Source organism: Schistocerca cancellata, chromosome 1 (genome assembly GCF_023864275.1).
Source record: "Schistocerca cancellata isolate TAMUIC-IGC-003103 chromosome 1, iqSchCanc2.1, whole genome shotgun sequence".
Lineage (NCBI taxonomy): Eukaryota > Metazoa > Arthropoda > Insecta > Orthoptera > Acrididae > Schistocerca > Schistocerca cancellata.
The window spans coordinates 225,257,053-225,274,515 of record NC_064626.1 but is presented as its reverse complement, the minus strand read 5'-3'; the positions used below and the strand labels follow the sequence as shown (position 1 = coordinate 225,274,515).

General features: G+C 46.0%; 1 protein-coding gene across 1 annotated transcript in view; it reads left to right on the top strand.

Annotated features, from left to right (window-relative positions):
- Positions 1-3,332: 3,332 nt before the first annotated feature.
- The window catches only part of LOC126165760 (uncharacterized), a 45,837-nt gene continuing 31,706 nt past the window's right edge, over positions 3,333-17,463 (top strand). The window contains exon 1 of the mRNA XM_049920350.1: positions 3,333-3,643. Within this exon, the coding sequence (XP_049776307.1) occupies positions 3,333-3,643 (311 nt within the window). The remainder of the gene's footprint in view (positions 3,644-17,463) is intronic.

Sequence of the window (17,463 nt, the reverse complement as noted above, 5' to 3'; positions counted from 1 at the left end):
ATTGATGTCGGGGTACATGCGCACGAAACAGTGGCCTATTGTAGCACATGTGTTTCGGGACGGTTTTCTCAACTCATCACCAATACTGTGGACTTACAGATCTGTGTCGTGTGTGTTCCCTATGTACCTATGCTATTAGCGCCAGTTTTGTGTAGTGCCACGTTGTGTGGCACCACATTCTAGAATTGTCCTTAAATTATGACCGTCAGTGTAGTAACAAGTATGACACTCTCTGAACTACAGCGCAAACAATAGTGTCGGAGCCACGAATTGGTGGCATCTGTGTAGTGTCACGTAACGAAGAGGTTCCAAGTGCGAGTGGGTAGTGTGGCTGCTATTGGCTGTCCTGTATCGTGGTGGCAGGGGACACTCGCGGTACAGAGCTGTGGCTCAGTGCGTGTGCTCCATTGGTTCCACTGCAACCCACACGACCACTATCGGCATCTGACAGAAACTTGCAATTCCGTTGGCAACTCTGATACGCCGGTAGGGTGGTATCGATGCATGATACAATGCTACTAAATTCGGTATTTCACGATATTTTTTCTTTCTTTAGCTAATACATCGCCACTTTTTCCCGTATCTGGAGATCGAGTGAATATCTTCCAAGCATTACTTGCAGTACCTCGACTGACACAGTATCAAAAGCTCCCTTCAACTGCAGAAGTATTCCACGTTGTACGCCATTAACTATCCATGTTGGTGTTACAAGCCACAAGCACTCGCATAGTATCCCATGATTTAAGATAGTATTATGACATTTTTTATTGTTTGCATTGGCAGCTTATAATGTAACTAACCTGTTTCTACGGGTTATTACTTTAAGATTAGGGTCGCCACCGACTCTAACCATACAGCTAATCAAAGGTTTGGCCGAGTCGGAAAATAAATTAATTTGATCACATACCAAAAACTCATAAAAATGCATACGTTGTGATGTCGCTTATAGCGGATGCGATATAATTAATAGTATTGCCCGTGCACTGTTCACGAGAATCAAACATTTAAAATAAACTAGAAAATGCATGAACACTGTGCATAAGATTAGCTCCCAGCAACACTCCTAAAAATAAGACTTAATCTAAAGCATTCGTTTTAAAATAAAAGGGGAAACTAATCACTGGACCTGTCATAAGGAAACGCGTAGGATGTGCTAACCGGGAAAGCTATGAGGTGAGTGGCTTAGGTGTAAAAACGTAACCTCGGAGTACAAGAGCAAATTGTGGATAAAATCATTTATTCCTAAGATATGGATGTGAGGCATATACACAATTCCTGATAACATTAATTCCTAAAACATTAAAGAAAATCATCGATACATTCAACGTTACAATCAACACTTAAAAGCACTGGTGTGATTCATTCATACAACTGCTGTCGCCTGATAACTGATCGCAATAACTCGTGAAACGGTACGCGTTTCGCAGTACACCCGCGTGTCCACGTGGTTTGTGGAGAAGTGATTTCTAGGTATCGTGGACAAGTTGCAACAATATCACATCACGCAATCATGAACAGTTAACAATCTTCAAAAACAAACATGAGATCGGACAATTAGTGATGACGGCAGCTCAATAAACTGTAATGTTTAACCCCGTGGTTGGCTCCCCAAGGGCGAAAGAAACATAAAGCAAGGAAAATTTACGAGAAGGCAAAGCTATTAAAATTTAGAAAAATGAAAGCTTATACAGCACAGCCGAAGGCAAACAGACATTCATACAGAAGCGAGTGCTCACTTCTTATCGACACCTTTATGTGGCTCTCTTCCGGCGGATCCAAGTCTGCTATAGAAGTTTAGTAAAAGAAAAATCTGCCAAAGTTTTGCATTCCTTGCTGCGACAAGGTAAAGCAATCTTTCAGAACTGAAAAGCGAGACCAAAAGCTAACAGCTCTCCTCCCGCCAAGTAACAACGCGCCACGCGGTCAGTCTAACTCACCCTTTTTCGACTGGAGCACAGCTGTGGACGCTTCCCGTACCGGCGGCAGACTGCCTCCCTCTTTTTTCTCCAGCCTCTTCCACGCTCCGCGTGGCCCGGAAAACCCAAAGATGCCATTTCCGCCACCAACCTAACGCAGGTGGATTTCTCACAAGTAGCGCAAACCTACTTGATCACTACGAGAGTTGGCTATTCTGTACAACTGCTGCTGCATCTGTATGACTACCGCAGACTTTCTGCAGCAGACTACGCCACCGTCTAGCAAGTGACATACAACCACTAGGAGAGTTATGAGAAAAGATAAACAAGGGAAAGAAAGAGAAATGCTAGTGAAAATGGACTACGGGACCAATGAAAGGTGGCTAAAGGACCCTTTCACTAGAAGCCGAAATTGTAACATCGTCCCAGAATCGCCCTGTGTATTCATACTGTGTGGTTCGCAGCCACGCACAGCTGTAGTGCAGTCTTCAAGATCCGCCACTTCTCTGATGCTGTTGACTTAAAACTTCTGCGTTCTACTGTTTAGCAATGGGAACTGTTGTGGCGTATCAAGACAGCCACGCCACTCGGAAGTAGCCGAAATGCACGCGTTACACACGCCGGCTGGCGTGATTTCTGAAACAGGATACGTAATGAATGCTATAAAGAAAAGTACGTAGCTTCTTTAATACTTAACTTTAATCCATCATTCGTATACAGCATTCTTGATGATACAAGTGAGACTCTCTCTAGAGATGGTTAATGGCGCCTTGCTAGGTCGTAGCCCTGGACTCAGCTGAAGGCTATTCTAACTATCTCTCGGCAAATGAGAGAAAGGCTTCGTCAGTGTAGTCGCTAGCAACGTCGTCGTACAACTGGGGCGAGTGCTAGTACGTCTCTCTAGACCTGCCGTGTGGTGGCGCTCGGTCTGCAATTACTGATAGTGGCGACACGCGGGTCCGACATGTACTAATGGACCGCGGCCGATTTAAAGCTACCACCTAGCAAGTGTGGTGTCTGGCGGTGACACCACAGGAACTCTTTCCCATGGCCTGCCATAGCACCGGGGACCGCTGGCGCCGTCGTTTCAATACGTCGGGCCGCTGACCGTCTGGGCATTAATGCAGGGCACGCTTCCTCCACGCCTCTCCCGTCGCCAGGCTTCGGATATTTTCCTTTGTCCGCCACGCCGCCCGCCACAAACTTATCCCGGAGTGGGGCGGGTGGGGGGGGGGGAAGGGGGCAGCGAGAAACTCTGCAAGTGTGATCTCACGCGCCCCACTCGCTCTCGACGACTCTGCCCCTCGACCCGGCGCTGCCGGCTTTCAGCCGACCGAGACCTAAATTTCTCCCTCTCCGCTTCCAGTCGCACCCCCACCACGCAGGCAGTAGCGCGTTTCCGCACCTCGTATGAAGATGCGGGCGGAAGTTTCCGCGGCGGGCCTTTCTTGTGCCCACCTCGCGCCGCGGCGTACGAAAGGCACGACCCGCGCGGCCAATCGATTATTACAATCTGCGCGCTCGGGCGGCCGCCGGCTGTCTGCAGGCCGCTGGCGGACATTCCCGTCACGAGCGCGCCTTCCCGCGAGATTGAGAGGGAAGCCGGGCCAGCCAGCACAGAGCTGCGGCGCCGCGCTGCTGGCTCTGGAAAATAGCTCCGCCAGAGGAAATAGAGCCGCAGATGGCTTCGTGCCGCAGTTCGCTCCCGGGACGCCGGGACAATTCCCGTAGTGGGCTAACTCGCCCGAAACAGTCACCCAGTGCCTCCCGAAGGAACTGCTAGAGATAGACGATGTTGACAATTACCGAGCGACCTCTACGTTCATCTGGTGATTCCACGTTCTTTCCGGTGAGCAGCGCCGCGAGAAGATACAGAATATTTATAATGAAACAAAGAAAAATAACACAGGGCGCGAGTGAAGTCTTTACCGCATTACGCAGAGGAGGCCGCGTAACTTTTTAACGTAAAACGTCTTTTCATTAGGCGCAAACATTTGTAGCCTCATTTCTTCGAGTCTGGCCTCCCACATACAGGGTTATTACAAATGATTGAAGCGATTTCACAGCTCTACAATAACTTTATTATTTGAGATATTTCCACAATGCTTTGCACACACATACAAAAACTCAAAAAGTTTTTTTAGGTATTCACAAATGTTCGATATGTGCCCCTTTAGTGATTCGGCAGACATCAAGCCGATAATCAAGTTCCTCCCACACTCGGCGCAGCATGTCCCCATCAATGAGTTCGAAAGCATCGTTGATGCGAGCTCGCAGTTCTGGCACGTTTCTTGGTAGAGGAGGTTTAAACACTGAATCTTTCACATAACCCCACAGAAAGAAATCGCATGGGGTTAACTCGGGAGAGCGTGGAGGCCATGACATGAATTTCTGATCATGATCTCCACCACGACCGATCCATCGCATTTCCAACCTCCTGTTTAAGAAATGCCGAACATCTTGATGGAAGTGTGGTGGAGCACCATCCTGTTGAAAGATGAAGTCGGCGCTGTCGGTCTCCAGTTCTGACATGAGCCAGTTTTCCGCGGGCTACGCGTGAAACTTGCCCGCACGCGTTCAACCGTTTCTTCGCTCACTGCAGGCCGACCCGTTGATTTCCCCTTACAGAGGCATCCAGAAGCTTTAAACTGCGCATACCATCGCCGAATGGAATTAGCAGTTTGTGGATCTTTGTTGAACTTCGTCCTGAGGTGTCGTTGCACTGTTATGACTGACTGATGTGAGTGCATTTCAAGCACGACATACGCTTTCTCGGCTCCTATCGCCATTTTGTCTCACTGCGCTCTCGAGCGCTCTGACGGCAGAAACCTGAAGTGCGGCTTCAGCCGAACAAAACTTGATGAGTTTTTCTACGTATCTGTAGTGTGTCGTGACCATATGTCAATGAATGGAGCTACGGCGAATTTATGAAATAGCTTCAATCATTTGTAATAGCCCTGTACTTTTAATCTGTTAGGAAGTTTCAAAGCGTGACGTGACTTAAACTCTACTAATCTGCTTTCGTATGACGCTATTCACTGAGATGACAAAAGTAATGGAACAGCGATATTCACATATGTAAATGATGCCATCTTACGTATAATGGCTGGGCGGGTCGCGTGGTACGGTGGTATAACAAGGCCTTTCGCTCCACGCAGGTTCGTAAGAAACAATTATATTTATTTGGCGATACAAATATTGGCAAGTCAACACTTGTAGAAAAGGTGTTGTCTAATAAGCAACACGTATATTTCCCATTTTGTTCCGAATTCGGATTTGGTAGCTATGATAGTCGCATTCATAAAGCTACTGTTTTTGAAGAGTTTGAATGGTCTAGGTGGCGTCAACATACGTCTGTATTGAAATGTATTGTTGAAGGTCGTCCAGTTACTGTTCATGTGAAGAATAAACCTGGTATGGTTATTACGCATCGTGGCTTGGTTATATTTGTATCGAACGAATTTAGTATGGGTGACGAAGCACTTATCTCAAGATTGGAAGTTATTCACGCTGATTGTCACATTTTGCATTGTCGTTCAATGAAGGATGAAGTGGACCCGTCGGACGCGTCGGATGTGGAGGCCTCGCAAGAGGTTGTCAACATATCGTCGGATGACGATGTACCAGAGGTTTCGTGCTGTGGATACGCCGACGGACGAATCTAACTAGGCCCATCTTTGGTCGCATGTGTAGGTGGCGTACTGAGTTTACCCAAACTGACGGTGTACGGTTTGAGTATGGTAAAAGGGCCGCTGACTTGATTAGGGATTTTAGGGAATCCTATCGTCACTATGTATTTATGCTTAATAATATAAGGCGTGCAAACAGGTACTTCGATTTTAGGCAAGGCCGTTATAGGCCATTATGGTACGTTTATTAGCACCTCAATAAAAGGTAACCTCAAAAGTCATTCCACATACACTCACGGTCAGTGAGGTCTCCTGATCGGGGTAGAAAGAAATATAGGCTTGTACACAAGTTATCAAAAAAGAAACTACATTCGCATTGTAAATGTACATATATGAATTTTGTTTGCATTTGAGGTGGTTATTATTACCACACTTGTATTATTTGTCGGACATTTCAGGATGGCGTACAATCTTCGTTCCGCTTTGGGATTCAGAAGAGCAGACTATGAAACCCTTGCCAATAATCACCAATCAACCCAAGATTCTGAACATAACATTACTAATTCCACGCAGGAGCGCCGGTCATGTCAAGATGTTACACAATCTGAATTTGTCGACGGATGGAGATATGAAACGGCAGTGCATTGACAGAGCTGTCATTTGTATTCAGATGATTCATGTGAAAAGTTTTCAGACGTGATTATGGCCGCACGACGGGAATTGACAGAATTTGGAACGCGGGATATTAGTTGGAGCTAGAGGCATGGGAGATTCCATTCCCGAAATCGTAAGCGAATTCAACGTCCCGAGGTCCACAGTGCCAAGCGTGTGCCGAGAATACCACGTTTCAGGCACTCCCTCTCACCACGGACAACGCAGTGGCCGCCGGCGTTCACCTAACGACCAAGAGCAGTGGCGCTTGAGTAGAGCTGTCAGTGCCAGCAGACTAGTAACGTTGCGTGGAATAGCCGCAGAAATCATTGTGAGACGTACGATGAACGTATCCGTTAGGAAATTGCAGCAGTCGAACGACGCGAGTGCCTTTTGCTAGCAGCACGACACCGCCTGCAGCGCCTCTTCTGGCCTCGTGACCAGATCGGTTGGACCCTAGACGACGGTCAGCTGAGTCCCGATATCAACTGATAAGAGCTGCTGGTAGGTTTCGAATGTGCTGCAGACCCCATGAAGCCATGGATCCAAGTTGTCAACAATGCACTGTGCAAGCTGATGGTGACTCCATAATGGTGCCGGCCATGTTTGTATCGAATGAACTGGGTCCTTTGGGTAGTGCCGCCTACTTGGAAACCATTTGTAGCCATTCAGCGGTGGAATTTTATGGATGACAATCCACCTTGTCACCGGGCCACAGTTGCTCGTGGTTGGTTTCAAGAATATTGCCGGCCGTTGTGGCCGAGCGGTTCTAGGCGCTTCAGTCCGGAACCGCGCTGCTGCTACGGTCGCAGGTTACAATCCTGCCTCGGGCATGGATGTGTGTGATGTCCTTAGGTTAGTTAGGTTTAAGTAGTTCTAAGTCTAGAGGACCTCAGATGTTGAGTCTCATACTGCTCAGAGCCATTTGAACCATTTTGAATAATATTCTGGACAATTCGAGCGAATGATTTGCCCACCCAGATCGCCCGACATGAATCCCATCGGATTTTTATGGGGTATAATCGAGAGATCAGTTCGTGCACAAAATCCTGCACAGGCAACACTTCCGCAATTATGGACGGCTATAGAAGCACCATGGCTCACTATTTCTGTAGCGGACTTCCAAGAACTTATTCAGTGCATGCCACGTCGAATTGCTGAACTACACCGGGAAAAAACAGGTCCGACACGATATTAAGAGGAATCCCACAACTTCTGTCAACTCAGTGTATATATACACAGACAACGCTGTTCGATAGTTTTTGTATTAAGTGTTGCATTCTTGGTGGTCGGAGAACATTGTAATAAATAAAGAAAAGGTTTGTTAAATCCTGATAGGGTGCCCCCGTCCCGAGATTTCCGTAGGCAGCGGAAGGAGTACACTGCCATTTATCTGCATGTGTCTGTAACTGTTCGTTGCACATTTTTGACAAGGTTTTCATATCTTTGGAAATACCTTTTTTGAGTATGTTATGTAAGTCTTGAAACGATATGTTCTGTAGTTTTGGCGAATGCTTGAAAAAATTTGTAATACCAATATTATACATTAATGTAAAGTTGGTTTTCAAAAATTGGTTCAAATGGCTCTGAGCACTATGCGACTTAACTTCTGAGGTCATCAGTCGCCTAGAACTTAGAACTAATTAAACCTAACTAACCTAAGGATATCACACACATCCATGCCCGAGACAGGATTCGAACTTGCGACCGTAGCGGTCGCTCGGCTCCAGACTGTAGCGCTTAGAACCGCACGGCCACTCCGGCCGGCAAATTTGGTTTTCTGTGGGATGATTTGAAAAGGGTCTTGGCCCGAAACTAGTCATATAGTGAATAAAAAATAGTAAAGCTTGCAACTTTGAACTGGCTTTTCGGTGATTGACTAACAGAAGTTGCTGACCCACAGCTATTTCAGCTGGAAGTTCGTGAAGCTGCTTGACTTATTGTTGATTATTGTTTTGACAGGACCGGCAACGGGCTACGAATGGCTTGAGTATCTCTTCCTTAAGCTCCAGCGTCCCTCACGTTCAGATAACCTAACTGCCACAACTCTGGCTGACTGTCCAACTCAAAACCATTCATATGGTGTAAAAATTAAAGCTTTACATTCTGTTAAGAAAATCACAAAGATGACCCGACTGTAAATATTAGAACTCAACAAACAGGCGGCACAAAATGCCGGTTTGACATTGAATGATCCGACTCAAATTTCTTTTTCTCTTTGTTAAATTAAATTTTAGTTACGAATACTAGATTCATACTGTAAATTCATATTATTTCTCATCAGTTGTTAATGCATTTTTGCATAAAAACTTTGTTTCTACCATTTTTAGTTTATGTAGTTAATTCTACGTGACACAAAGGTAATTGTTTCCTATGTGAACACCCTGTGTAATATTTGTATCTTCTGTACGAATAATATTTGTGAATGTCGCACGTCACGTTTATCTGCGTGTAAGACATTCAGTTGTGACTTCAAGATGGCCTCGGAAGCTGTAAGCTGGTTCGTGACGAAATAAATACAATTTTTCGGAACTTTAGGCAATGTTTTCCTTTCAATTATTATTTTCTTAAAACTTCTAGTCCCAAGTTGAATGGTCTATTAATCAGAGTTGATTGGGTTTTTAGGCGGTTTTCCATATCCGACTAGGTGAATACCAGGCTGTTTTCCACGTCCCGCCTCAGTTACAAGACTCGCAAACATTTCAAGACAATTCACACACTTTCACCGTGTAACACTAGACCCAAACAAATATTCCTAGACCTGTGAAACTTCACGTTAAGCTCACCAGACCAAAAAATTAGGCACCCGTAAAGAAATCGTTACAAGCATTATCTGGTACAGTATAATTCCACCACTTAACTTGCTAACGGTTACGACGAGAGTCGGCAAGGTTCAGCAGGTAAGTTACTCGCTGAGGATCTGAATGCGCAGTTCTACCAGTTTGCGGGGATGCTGATGTCGGCTATTTACCTGCTGTTCTAACGGCCCGCATCTCGTGGTCGTGCGGTAGCGTTCTCGCTTCCCACGCCCGGGTTCCCGGGTTCGATTCCCGGCGGGGTCAGGGATTTTCTCTGCCTCGTGATGGCTGGGTGTTGTATGATGTTCTTAGGTTAGTTAGGTTTAAGTAGTTCTAAGTTCTAGGGGACTGATGACCTAAGATGTTAAGTCCCATAGTGCTCAGAGCCATTTGAGAGCTGTTCTAACATGTCCCGTAGATTTTCTATGTGGTTCAAGTCAGGTGATTTTGCAGGGCAATAGAGAAGTAACAGGGTACGAGAGTGTTCAGAAAACGAGCCACATAGTCTTCCAGTCCGATGAACTTTGATGTTATCGTCTTCATACGCCTGTGTGAGCAATAGACTCTTGCGAGGTGACCGATTCCAACTGTTCGTTGCATGCAGTTCCCGTCGCAATATCCTCTCGCTAACAGGTTGGGATGGACCTTCGTTCACTGCCTGTAAGAATTCCTGTCGGTGCTGGAAGCGATTTTGATTCGCAAGCCGTGAAACGCGTCCTCGGTTCCTCTTAGACAGAATCCTTTTCGACCGCAGTTCTGGTGCCGTATTTCGTAGCCACGTGTGTTATACCGCTGCTTGTAAATACGTTGAACAGTCCGTCGCGAAACGGCAACAAATCTAGGAATTTTAGACACTGTATGGCCATGGGTACGGCCAACCAAGGTTTCCCTTTTTGTGCTAGTCCATCATGTCCTTTAATTTACCAATGTTTACGTACAATGTCGGTTTGAAACATAAATAACCCGCTGACCGCTACTGCCTTAGGCAGGACACTCGCAGCTGAAAATGTGAATCGATTGCTCCGCGATCTACAAAGACGTAAGAGTTCATGAGTGCATGCCCACTGGAGGACGGAATTCTTTATCTTGGGGTTTATTGTTACCATCCATCCGTCGGCTCCGAAAAGTAATGACACTAACAGCACTCAGCGATCTGGCAACGCTGTGTTGTTCTACGTGTGTAGATCATTGTGTTAATCCTTTCTATATGCTCAGTCCGAATTTTATACCCGTACAGCGAGCACGTGATTTTTTGGAGCGCTACCAGTGAATTTGTATTATTGTTGTGTATTACGAAAATGGAACAGTTGAATTTAGAGCTACGTTATGCCATCAAATTTTGTGTTAAACTTGGTGCATCCGCGAGTGTGTCCTTTGATAAACTGAGACAGGCTAGGGGAACATTCCTTGCTAATAGCACAAATTTTTAGTTGGCACAAGTCATTTCTGAAAGGTCCAGGACGCTTTGAAGATGAAAATCGCTCAGGGAAACCTTCAGGTTCAAAAACAGTCGAAAACGGCAAACGGGTACTTGTTCATAAGAGATCATACCGACGTTTAACAAAAAGGATGATAGGTTACCTGTTAACCTTGAACACTTTCACCGTACATCAAATTTTGACCAAAATATTGCATATGAGGAGGGCTTGCGCCAAAATGGTGCCGAAATATCTCTCAGCTGAGCAGAAGAACAATCAGGGACACGTGTTCGTTGATCTTGAGAGGATTGGCAGCGATCACGAATGGTTCAGTCATGTAATCACATATGATGAATGCTGGATTTTGGAGTACGTTCCTGAGACAAAAATGGTTTTGAACACTATGGGACTTAACATCTGTGGTCATCAGTCCCCTAGAACTTAATCCTCCAATGCTTCTCTAGCGTGGGGGACTAGTACCGAAGAGGACAACAGGGAAAACTGAACGTACAGAAGAAAGGGAAGCACGAACGGTCACAGATTCGTTTGAATCGTGGAAGAGCGTTACGAATATGCTGAAAGAACTGGGCTGGCAAACGCTTGAACATAGACCAAAACTGTGCCGAAAAAGCCAGCTTACTAAATTTCAAGAAGCAAATTTAACTGATGATTGTAGTATCGCTCTGGCAGTCGTTTCTAAAACAAGATTAAGCAAATTACGCCACGCATAGCGGCGTTTAAGCAATCATTCTTCCCTCGCTCCATACGTTAACAGGACGGGAAAGAGACCTGTTAAGTGGTATAAGTAGGGAAGTACCCTCTGACATGCACTTCACAGTGTTTCCCAGAGCTTGGACGTAGATGTAAATGTTGATGTAGATGTACAATGCACACCAATACTGTAACTGTAAAGGATTTGCTCAAGTTAGACCGGCGGGGTCAGGGATTTTCTCTGCCTCGTGATGGCTGGGAGTTGTGTGCTGTCCTTAGGTTAGTTAGGTTTAAGTAGTTCTAAGTTCTAGGGGACTTATGACCACAGCAGTTGAGTCCCATAGTGCTCAGAGCCATTTGAACCATTTTTTGCTCAAGTTAGAGCTATCTTTCAAAAACGTTAGTCGGTTTTACATGACAATATCTCCCACACAAACAAAGATAGAAACTTGGAGTAAACTTAATGCGTGCACTATGAGGGGTTCAAAACAATTATTCCAATTATACAAGAAGGGCGTATCTTTTACAAGCACGTACAACACTGCGGTACTTCGATCAGGATCACAGTTGTCATTTACCTTCCACAAATGTTAAATGTCCCGTCTTCCAGCTGCATGATAAACACCCGGACGATAGCCAAATCCATCCCATAATTTTGCGAGGCTGTCTGGAATAGTAGAATTACGGTTTTTCACTGCTGTTGCTATGAGACGTTACACTGAAACCCAAGTTGTTTGAAGGTGAGATACATAGACGTAGTCATTCACAAAACTCCATATTGTAAGAGCTAGTTGCACCAGGGAGAACCCTACCAGCAACCACACGTAGCAGCAACAACACGAATCAGCAGCTGACAACTGGTAACAAGGTAAACTTACAGTTTCGAAGTAAAAATCTACCCAATGTTTCTGTCTTCCTCCATGTACAACATGAGCAAATCAAAGATCTGAGCAACGCTTATTTGCTTTTTTGACAACAGGTCAAACTGTCAGTCAAGGGTGCGGCCCTGCCACTGGAGGTTCGAGTCCTCCCTCGAGTATAGGTGTGTGTGTGTGTTGTTCTTAAAAGCACTCCATCTTCAGGCCACGAGTGGCCTACCGGGACCATCCCACTGCCATGTCATCCTCAATGTAGGATGTGGATAGGAGGGGCGTGGGGTCAGCACACCACTCTCTCGGTCGTTATGATGGTATTCTTGACCGAAGCCGCTACTGTTCGGTCGAGTAGCTCCTCAATTGGCATCACGAGGCTGAGTGACTCCGAAAAATGGCAACAGCGCATGACGGCCTGGATAGTCACCCATCCAAGTGCCGACCACGCCCGACGGCGCTTTACTTCGGTGATCTCACGGGAACCGGCGTAAACACTGCGGCAAGGCCGTTGCCGTGTGTTGTTCTTAGCATAAATTGGTTTAAGTAGTGTGTAAGTGTAGGGACAGATGTCCTAAGCAGTTTAATCCCTTAGGAATTCACACACATTTGAAAAAATTTTTTGTCAGTCAAGTGTTTTACAGAGATGTCCTTGAAATGCTCAGGAGAGGGTGAATCACGTGAATCCGGACACAGCAGACAAGTGGATGCTGCATCACAACACCCCATGTCACACGGCCTCTTCCATCACGGAATTTTTCACCTTGAAAGGCACTTCTGTTATTCCAGTGCCCCCCCCCCCCTCCTCCCTCTGCCCGTTCACCGGATCTCATTCCTTCTTACTTTTTTCTTTTCCTGAAATTAAAAAAATGCCTTAAAAGGACGTGATTTTGGGCTCTGGAGAGCATTGAAAAGAATGTGACCTACGTGTTAAAGGCCTATCAGCTGAAATTTACTTTGGAGGGGACAATATTGTTGTTTAAAAAAAAATAGTTTGGTAAATAAAAATTCAGTGTCATTACTTTTCTCATACATTTCGCAAAATCCCTCTCATTAATTGATACAGATTTTCATGTATTTTTTAGCCCGTGTAGGTTCTCCTAATTAGTTCTACGTAATCATGGGACGCAACTCTGGTAGAGCATGCACTGGGGCGTGTAGCGTTGCAAGGAAGTGACATAACTGTGGCAGCGGACTGGTAGAGACACACACACACTCGAGGCTGAATTCCAGCGGCTGACATTCGCTACCTTGCCGGGCGCGCGCATGGCACGCTGACAGGACGGATGGGCGGGAGTGGAGGGAATGAGAGAGGGCGGGGGCGGTGTGCAACAATGACCGTATTCCCGTCACGGAGCAACTCTGCGGGAGGGGGGAGGGGGGTAGACGTGCCTCGCTATGCGCCGGGCACGTGCGGCCCGAAGAAACCTGCCCTGCGACGGCTGGTGCATACACAAGGCGCGGCTGCGTTCGCGGGAGGTCGGATTCGCTTTGAAGAAAAAGCGAGGGCGGCGCCGTGTCTCGATTTATGGCTGCCTTGGCGGCGGCGCGCCAACAGACACCTGCCAGCAAGCGATAAGTCGCGCCCGGTGCAGGCTGTCTGTCCGAGAGCTGAGCTGCCTGCGGTCTGCTGAATATGTAACGCTTGTTAGCTGCCTCACTTCACTGTCGAGTCGCATTATCGTCACCGACTGACAAAAAAAGTAAGGCACCCGGAAGACACGTAACTTCGCAGTCTTACAGACCACCAGCGGGTTTGCAAACGATTAGTGTTGCAGTTCCCTGTGACACCTGGAACCGCCACCAGAGCCCATTAGCGATGTTACTACGTCTGCTAGGCTATGTAACAGTGGTTTTCAGACCGTTCTGAGACCATTATCCCTAAGTTTAGCCATATATACCCCCACAACTCCCCCCCCCCCCTACTCCCATCATCATCAACATTACTAAACTTTAGAACGAAAAAGTATTTTCTTTGAACACTTCTGTATTTAAAATGACAAAAGATAAGTGGTTATATAGGTTTTGTAGGTGCTTTACACTGAAGAGCCAAAGAAACTGGTACACCAGCCCCCGCGAGCACGCAGAAGTGCTGCAACACGACGTAGCACGGAAGTGCCTGTCCATAAACCCGTAAGAGTACGAGGGGGTGGAGATCTCTTCTGAATAGCAAGTTGCAAGGCATCCAAGATATGCTCAATAATGTTCAAATTTGGGGAGTTTGTTGACCAGTGGAAATGTTTAAACTCAGAAGAGTGTTCTTGGCGCCAGTCCGTAGCAGTTCTGGACGTGTGGGATGTCGCATTGCCCTGTTGAAATTACTCTACGCAGAGGGCGCCGGATAGCAAGACGTGAGCGACACCAAATGAGAATCGCGTATAACATGAGCTGTACTGAGTCAGGAAGAATGATCATCCATAGCGTGGCATAAACACCTGCTGGGAAGTACGACTATTATGCAGGATGAAGCTCCGCTCCATATTGCTGCACGTGTGAAAGATCTTTTGCGCACATCGTTCGGTGAGGAGTGCAAGCTGAGCCGCGATGTCCGTCATGCTTGGCCTACCAGAACCCAGACCTCAACCCGTGTGATTACTGGTTGTGGAGTTACCTGAAATTGCAAGTCTACCACCATTGTCCGACGTCATTAGGGATGCTAAAAGACAACATCCGACATCATTTTCTCACCATACCATTTCTTCACCAGTGCTGTTAACAGCATTGGCATAGATGAAAGGTAGTGTTGATGAATGACAGCCGACATGTTGAACATATGTTATGAAGAATATCGTCTATGCTAGAAATCAATTGTTATGTTAATCATTGCTTTTGCATCGCATGAAACACCACCTTTTTGTCATTTTGTACACTCGATTTGGGTTTCAGTAAGACCCCATGTCATTTCAGACATGTGTCTCAATCTCTACCTACATTATTCAGTGAAGTATTGGATTTTCAAATGTTAATCGACTTTCGTGTCACCTTGCATATTGACAAAACATTATTGCTCAACAAATATTCAGGGCGTTAGGCACCTTAAAACATGCATTGGCGGAAAAAGTCGTTAACACCAAGAATGAGTTGTGGGAACGAGAATTGGAAGGCGTGTTTTTACATCTGAAAGATGATGTCTATTCCAACTTCGGACCAGTCGTGTAAAAGTGCATGTTCCTTCTACGATATTGCAGAAACACTTGGCAGGAAAGTAGCCACTGTACGTGATTGTTGGCAGCGGTAGTCGTGAGAATATATAGTCGCCAGAAGAGCGGCCTTCGGACAGCCACGTGGCACTACCGAGAGAGAGCACTATTGTGTTCGGCGCATGGCTCTGGCGCTTCGTACTGGATCTGCAGCAGCAATTTGAGCATCAGTTGGCACAATAGTGACACAACGAACTGTTACAAATCGCTTATTTCAAGGACAGATCCTTTAGCGTCCATTTCACTGACGTTAACCCACCGCCAATTGTGACTTACATCAAGTGACAGCTCGTTGGAGGGCAGGCTAGAGGTCTGTTGCGTTTTCTGATGAATGCAGGTTCTACCGGTAACGGCCGTGCAATGTTTAGAACGAGGCCAGGTAAACGCGTGCAACCAACCTGTATGTGTGCTAAACACACTGGACCTACACCTGGCGTTTTGGCTTCAAGAGCCATTTCGTATCACAGCAGGAGCGCTCTCATGCTTATCGCACGCACCCTCACTACAAATTTGTACATCAGCCTGGTGGTTGGGAAGTTAAGCGCTGTCGGGCGTGGTCGGCGCTTGGATGGGTGACCATCCAGGCCGCCGTGCGCTGTTGCCATTTTTCGGGGTGCCCTCAGCCTCGTGACACCAATTGAGGAGCCACTCGACCGAATAGTAGCTGCTTCGGTCAAGAATACCATCATAACGACCGGGAGAGCGATGTACTGACCCCACGCTCCTCCTATTCGCATCCTCCACTCAGGATGACACGGCGGTCGGATGGTTCCGGTAGGCCACTCGTGGCCTGACGATGGAGTGCTGGTCGTTGGACTTGTTATGCTGCCAGTCGTTACTAGTACTCCAGGATGTGTTTTCCAACAGGATAACGCTCACCCACATACCGCTGTTGTAACTCAACATGCTCTGCAGAGTGTCGATATGTTTCCCTGGCCTGCTCAATTATCTGATCTGCCTCCAGCCTAGCACATATGGGACATCATCGAATTACAGCTCCAGCGTCATCCACTACCAGCATTAAGGGTCCCTATATTGACCGAACAAGTGCAACATGCATGGAACTCAATCCTACAAACTGACATTTGGCACCTGTACAGCACAATGCAGTCACATTTGCATGCTTGCACTCAACATTCTGGCGGCTACATCGGTTATAAATGTACCAGCATTTCATTTTAGCAATGGCTTATTTCGCGCTTACGTTAACCTCTGATCTTACAATGTTGGTCGCTTAAATATGTTAGCTAGACAAATATGTTCCCGGAATTTCATTACTCTACCGGGTGATCAAAAAGTCAATATAAATTTGAAAACTTAATAAACCACGGAATAATGTCGATAGAGAGGTAAAAATTGACACATATGCTTGGAATGACATGTGGTTTTATTAGAACACACAAAAAAAGTATTGCTAGACGCGTGAAAGATCTCTTACGCGCGTCGTTTGGTGATGATCGTGTGCTCAGCCGCCACTTTCGTCATGCTTGGCCTCCCAGGTCCCCAGACCTCAGTCCGTGCAATTATTGGCTTTGGAGTTACCTGAAGGCGCAATTGTATCGTGATCGACCGACATCTCTAGGGATGCTGAAAGACAACATCCGACGCTAATGCCTCACCATAATTTCGGACATGCTTTACTGTGCTGTTCATAACATTATTTCTCGACTACAGCTAAGGTTGAAGAATGATGGTGGACATATTGAGCATTTCCTGTAAGAAACATCATCTTTGCTTTTTCTTACTTTGTTATGCTAATTATTGGTATTCTGATCAGATGAAGTGCCATCTGTCGGACATTTTTTGAACGTTTGTATTATTTTGGTTCTAATAATACTCCATGTCATTCCAAGCACGAGTGTCAATTTGTACCTCTCTATCTACATTATTCCGTGATTTATTCAGTTTTCAAATTTATACTGACTTTTTGATCATTTTGATCACCCGGTACATTAATTACTTTTTGGTATTGCGATTTCTTTTCGTCAGTGTATTTTCGTGCAATTTTGAGCTTTGGAGCTCACGCCCTTTCTTTGTCAGTGTATTTTCTTTAATTTCTTCTTCACTATAAGTCACGTGACACGATAAAAGCACATGAAGACCAGGTCGAACTACTACACTGAAGAGGGCCAATGGAGTCGTTGCAGTGTATCAACCGACAGAGCGAGGAAGTCATTGAGCGACTTTTTTTTTTTTTTTTTTTTTTTTTTTTTGCCCTTGCCACTTTTCGCCACGTACTTCTACAGATCTATGAGCCTGCCTCCCACTCCC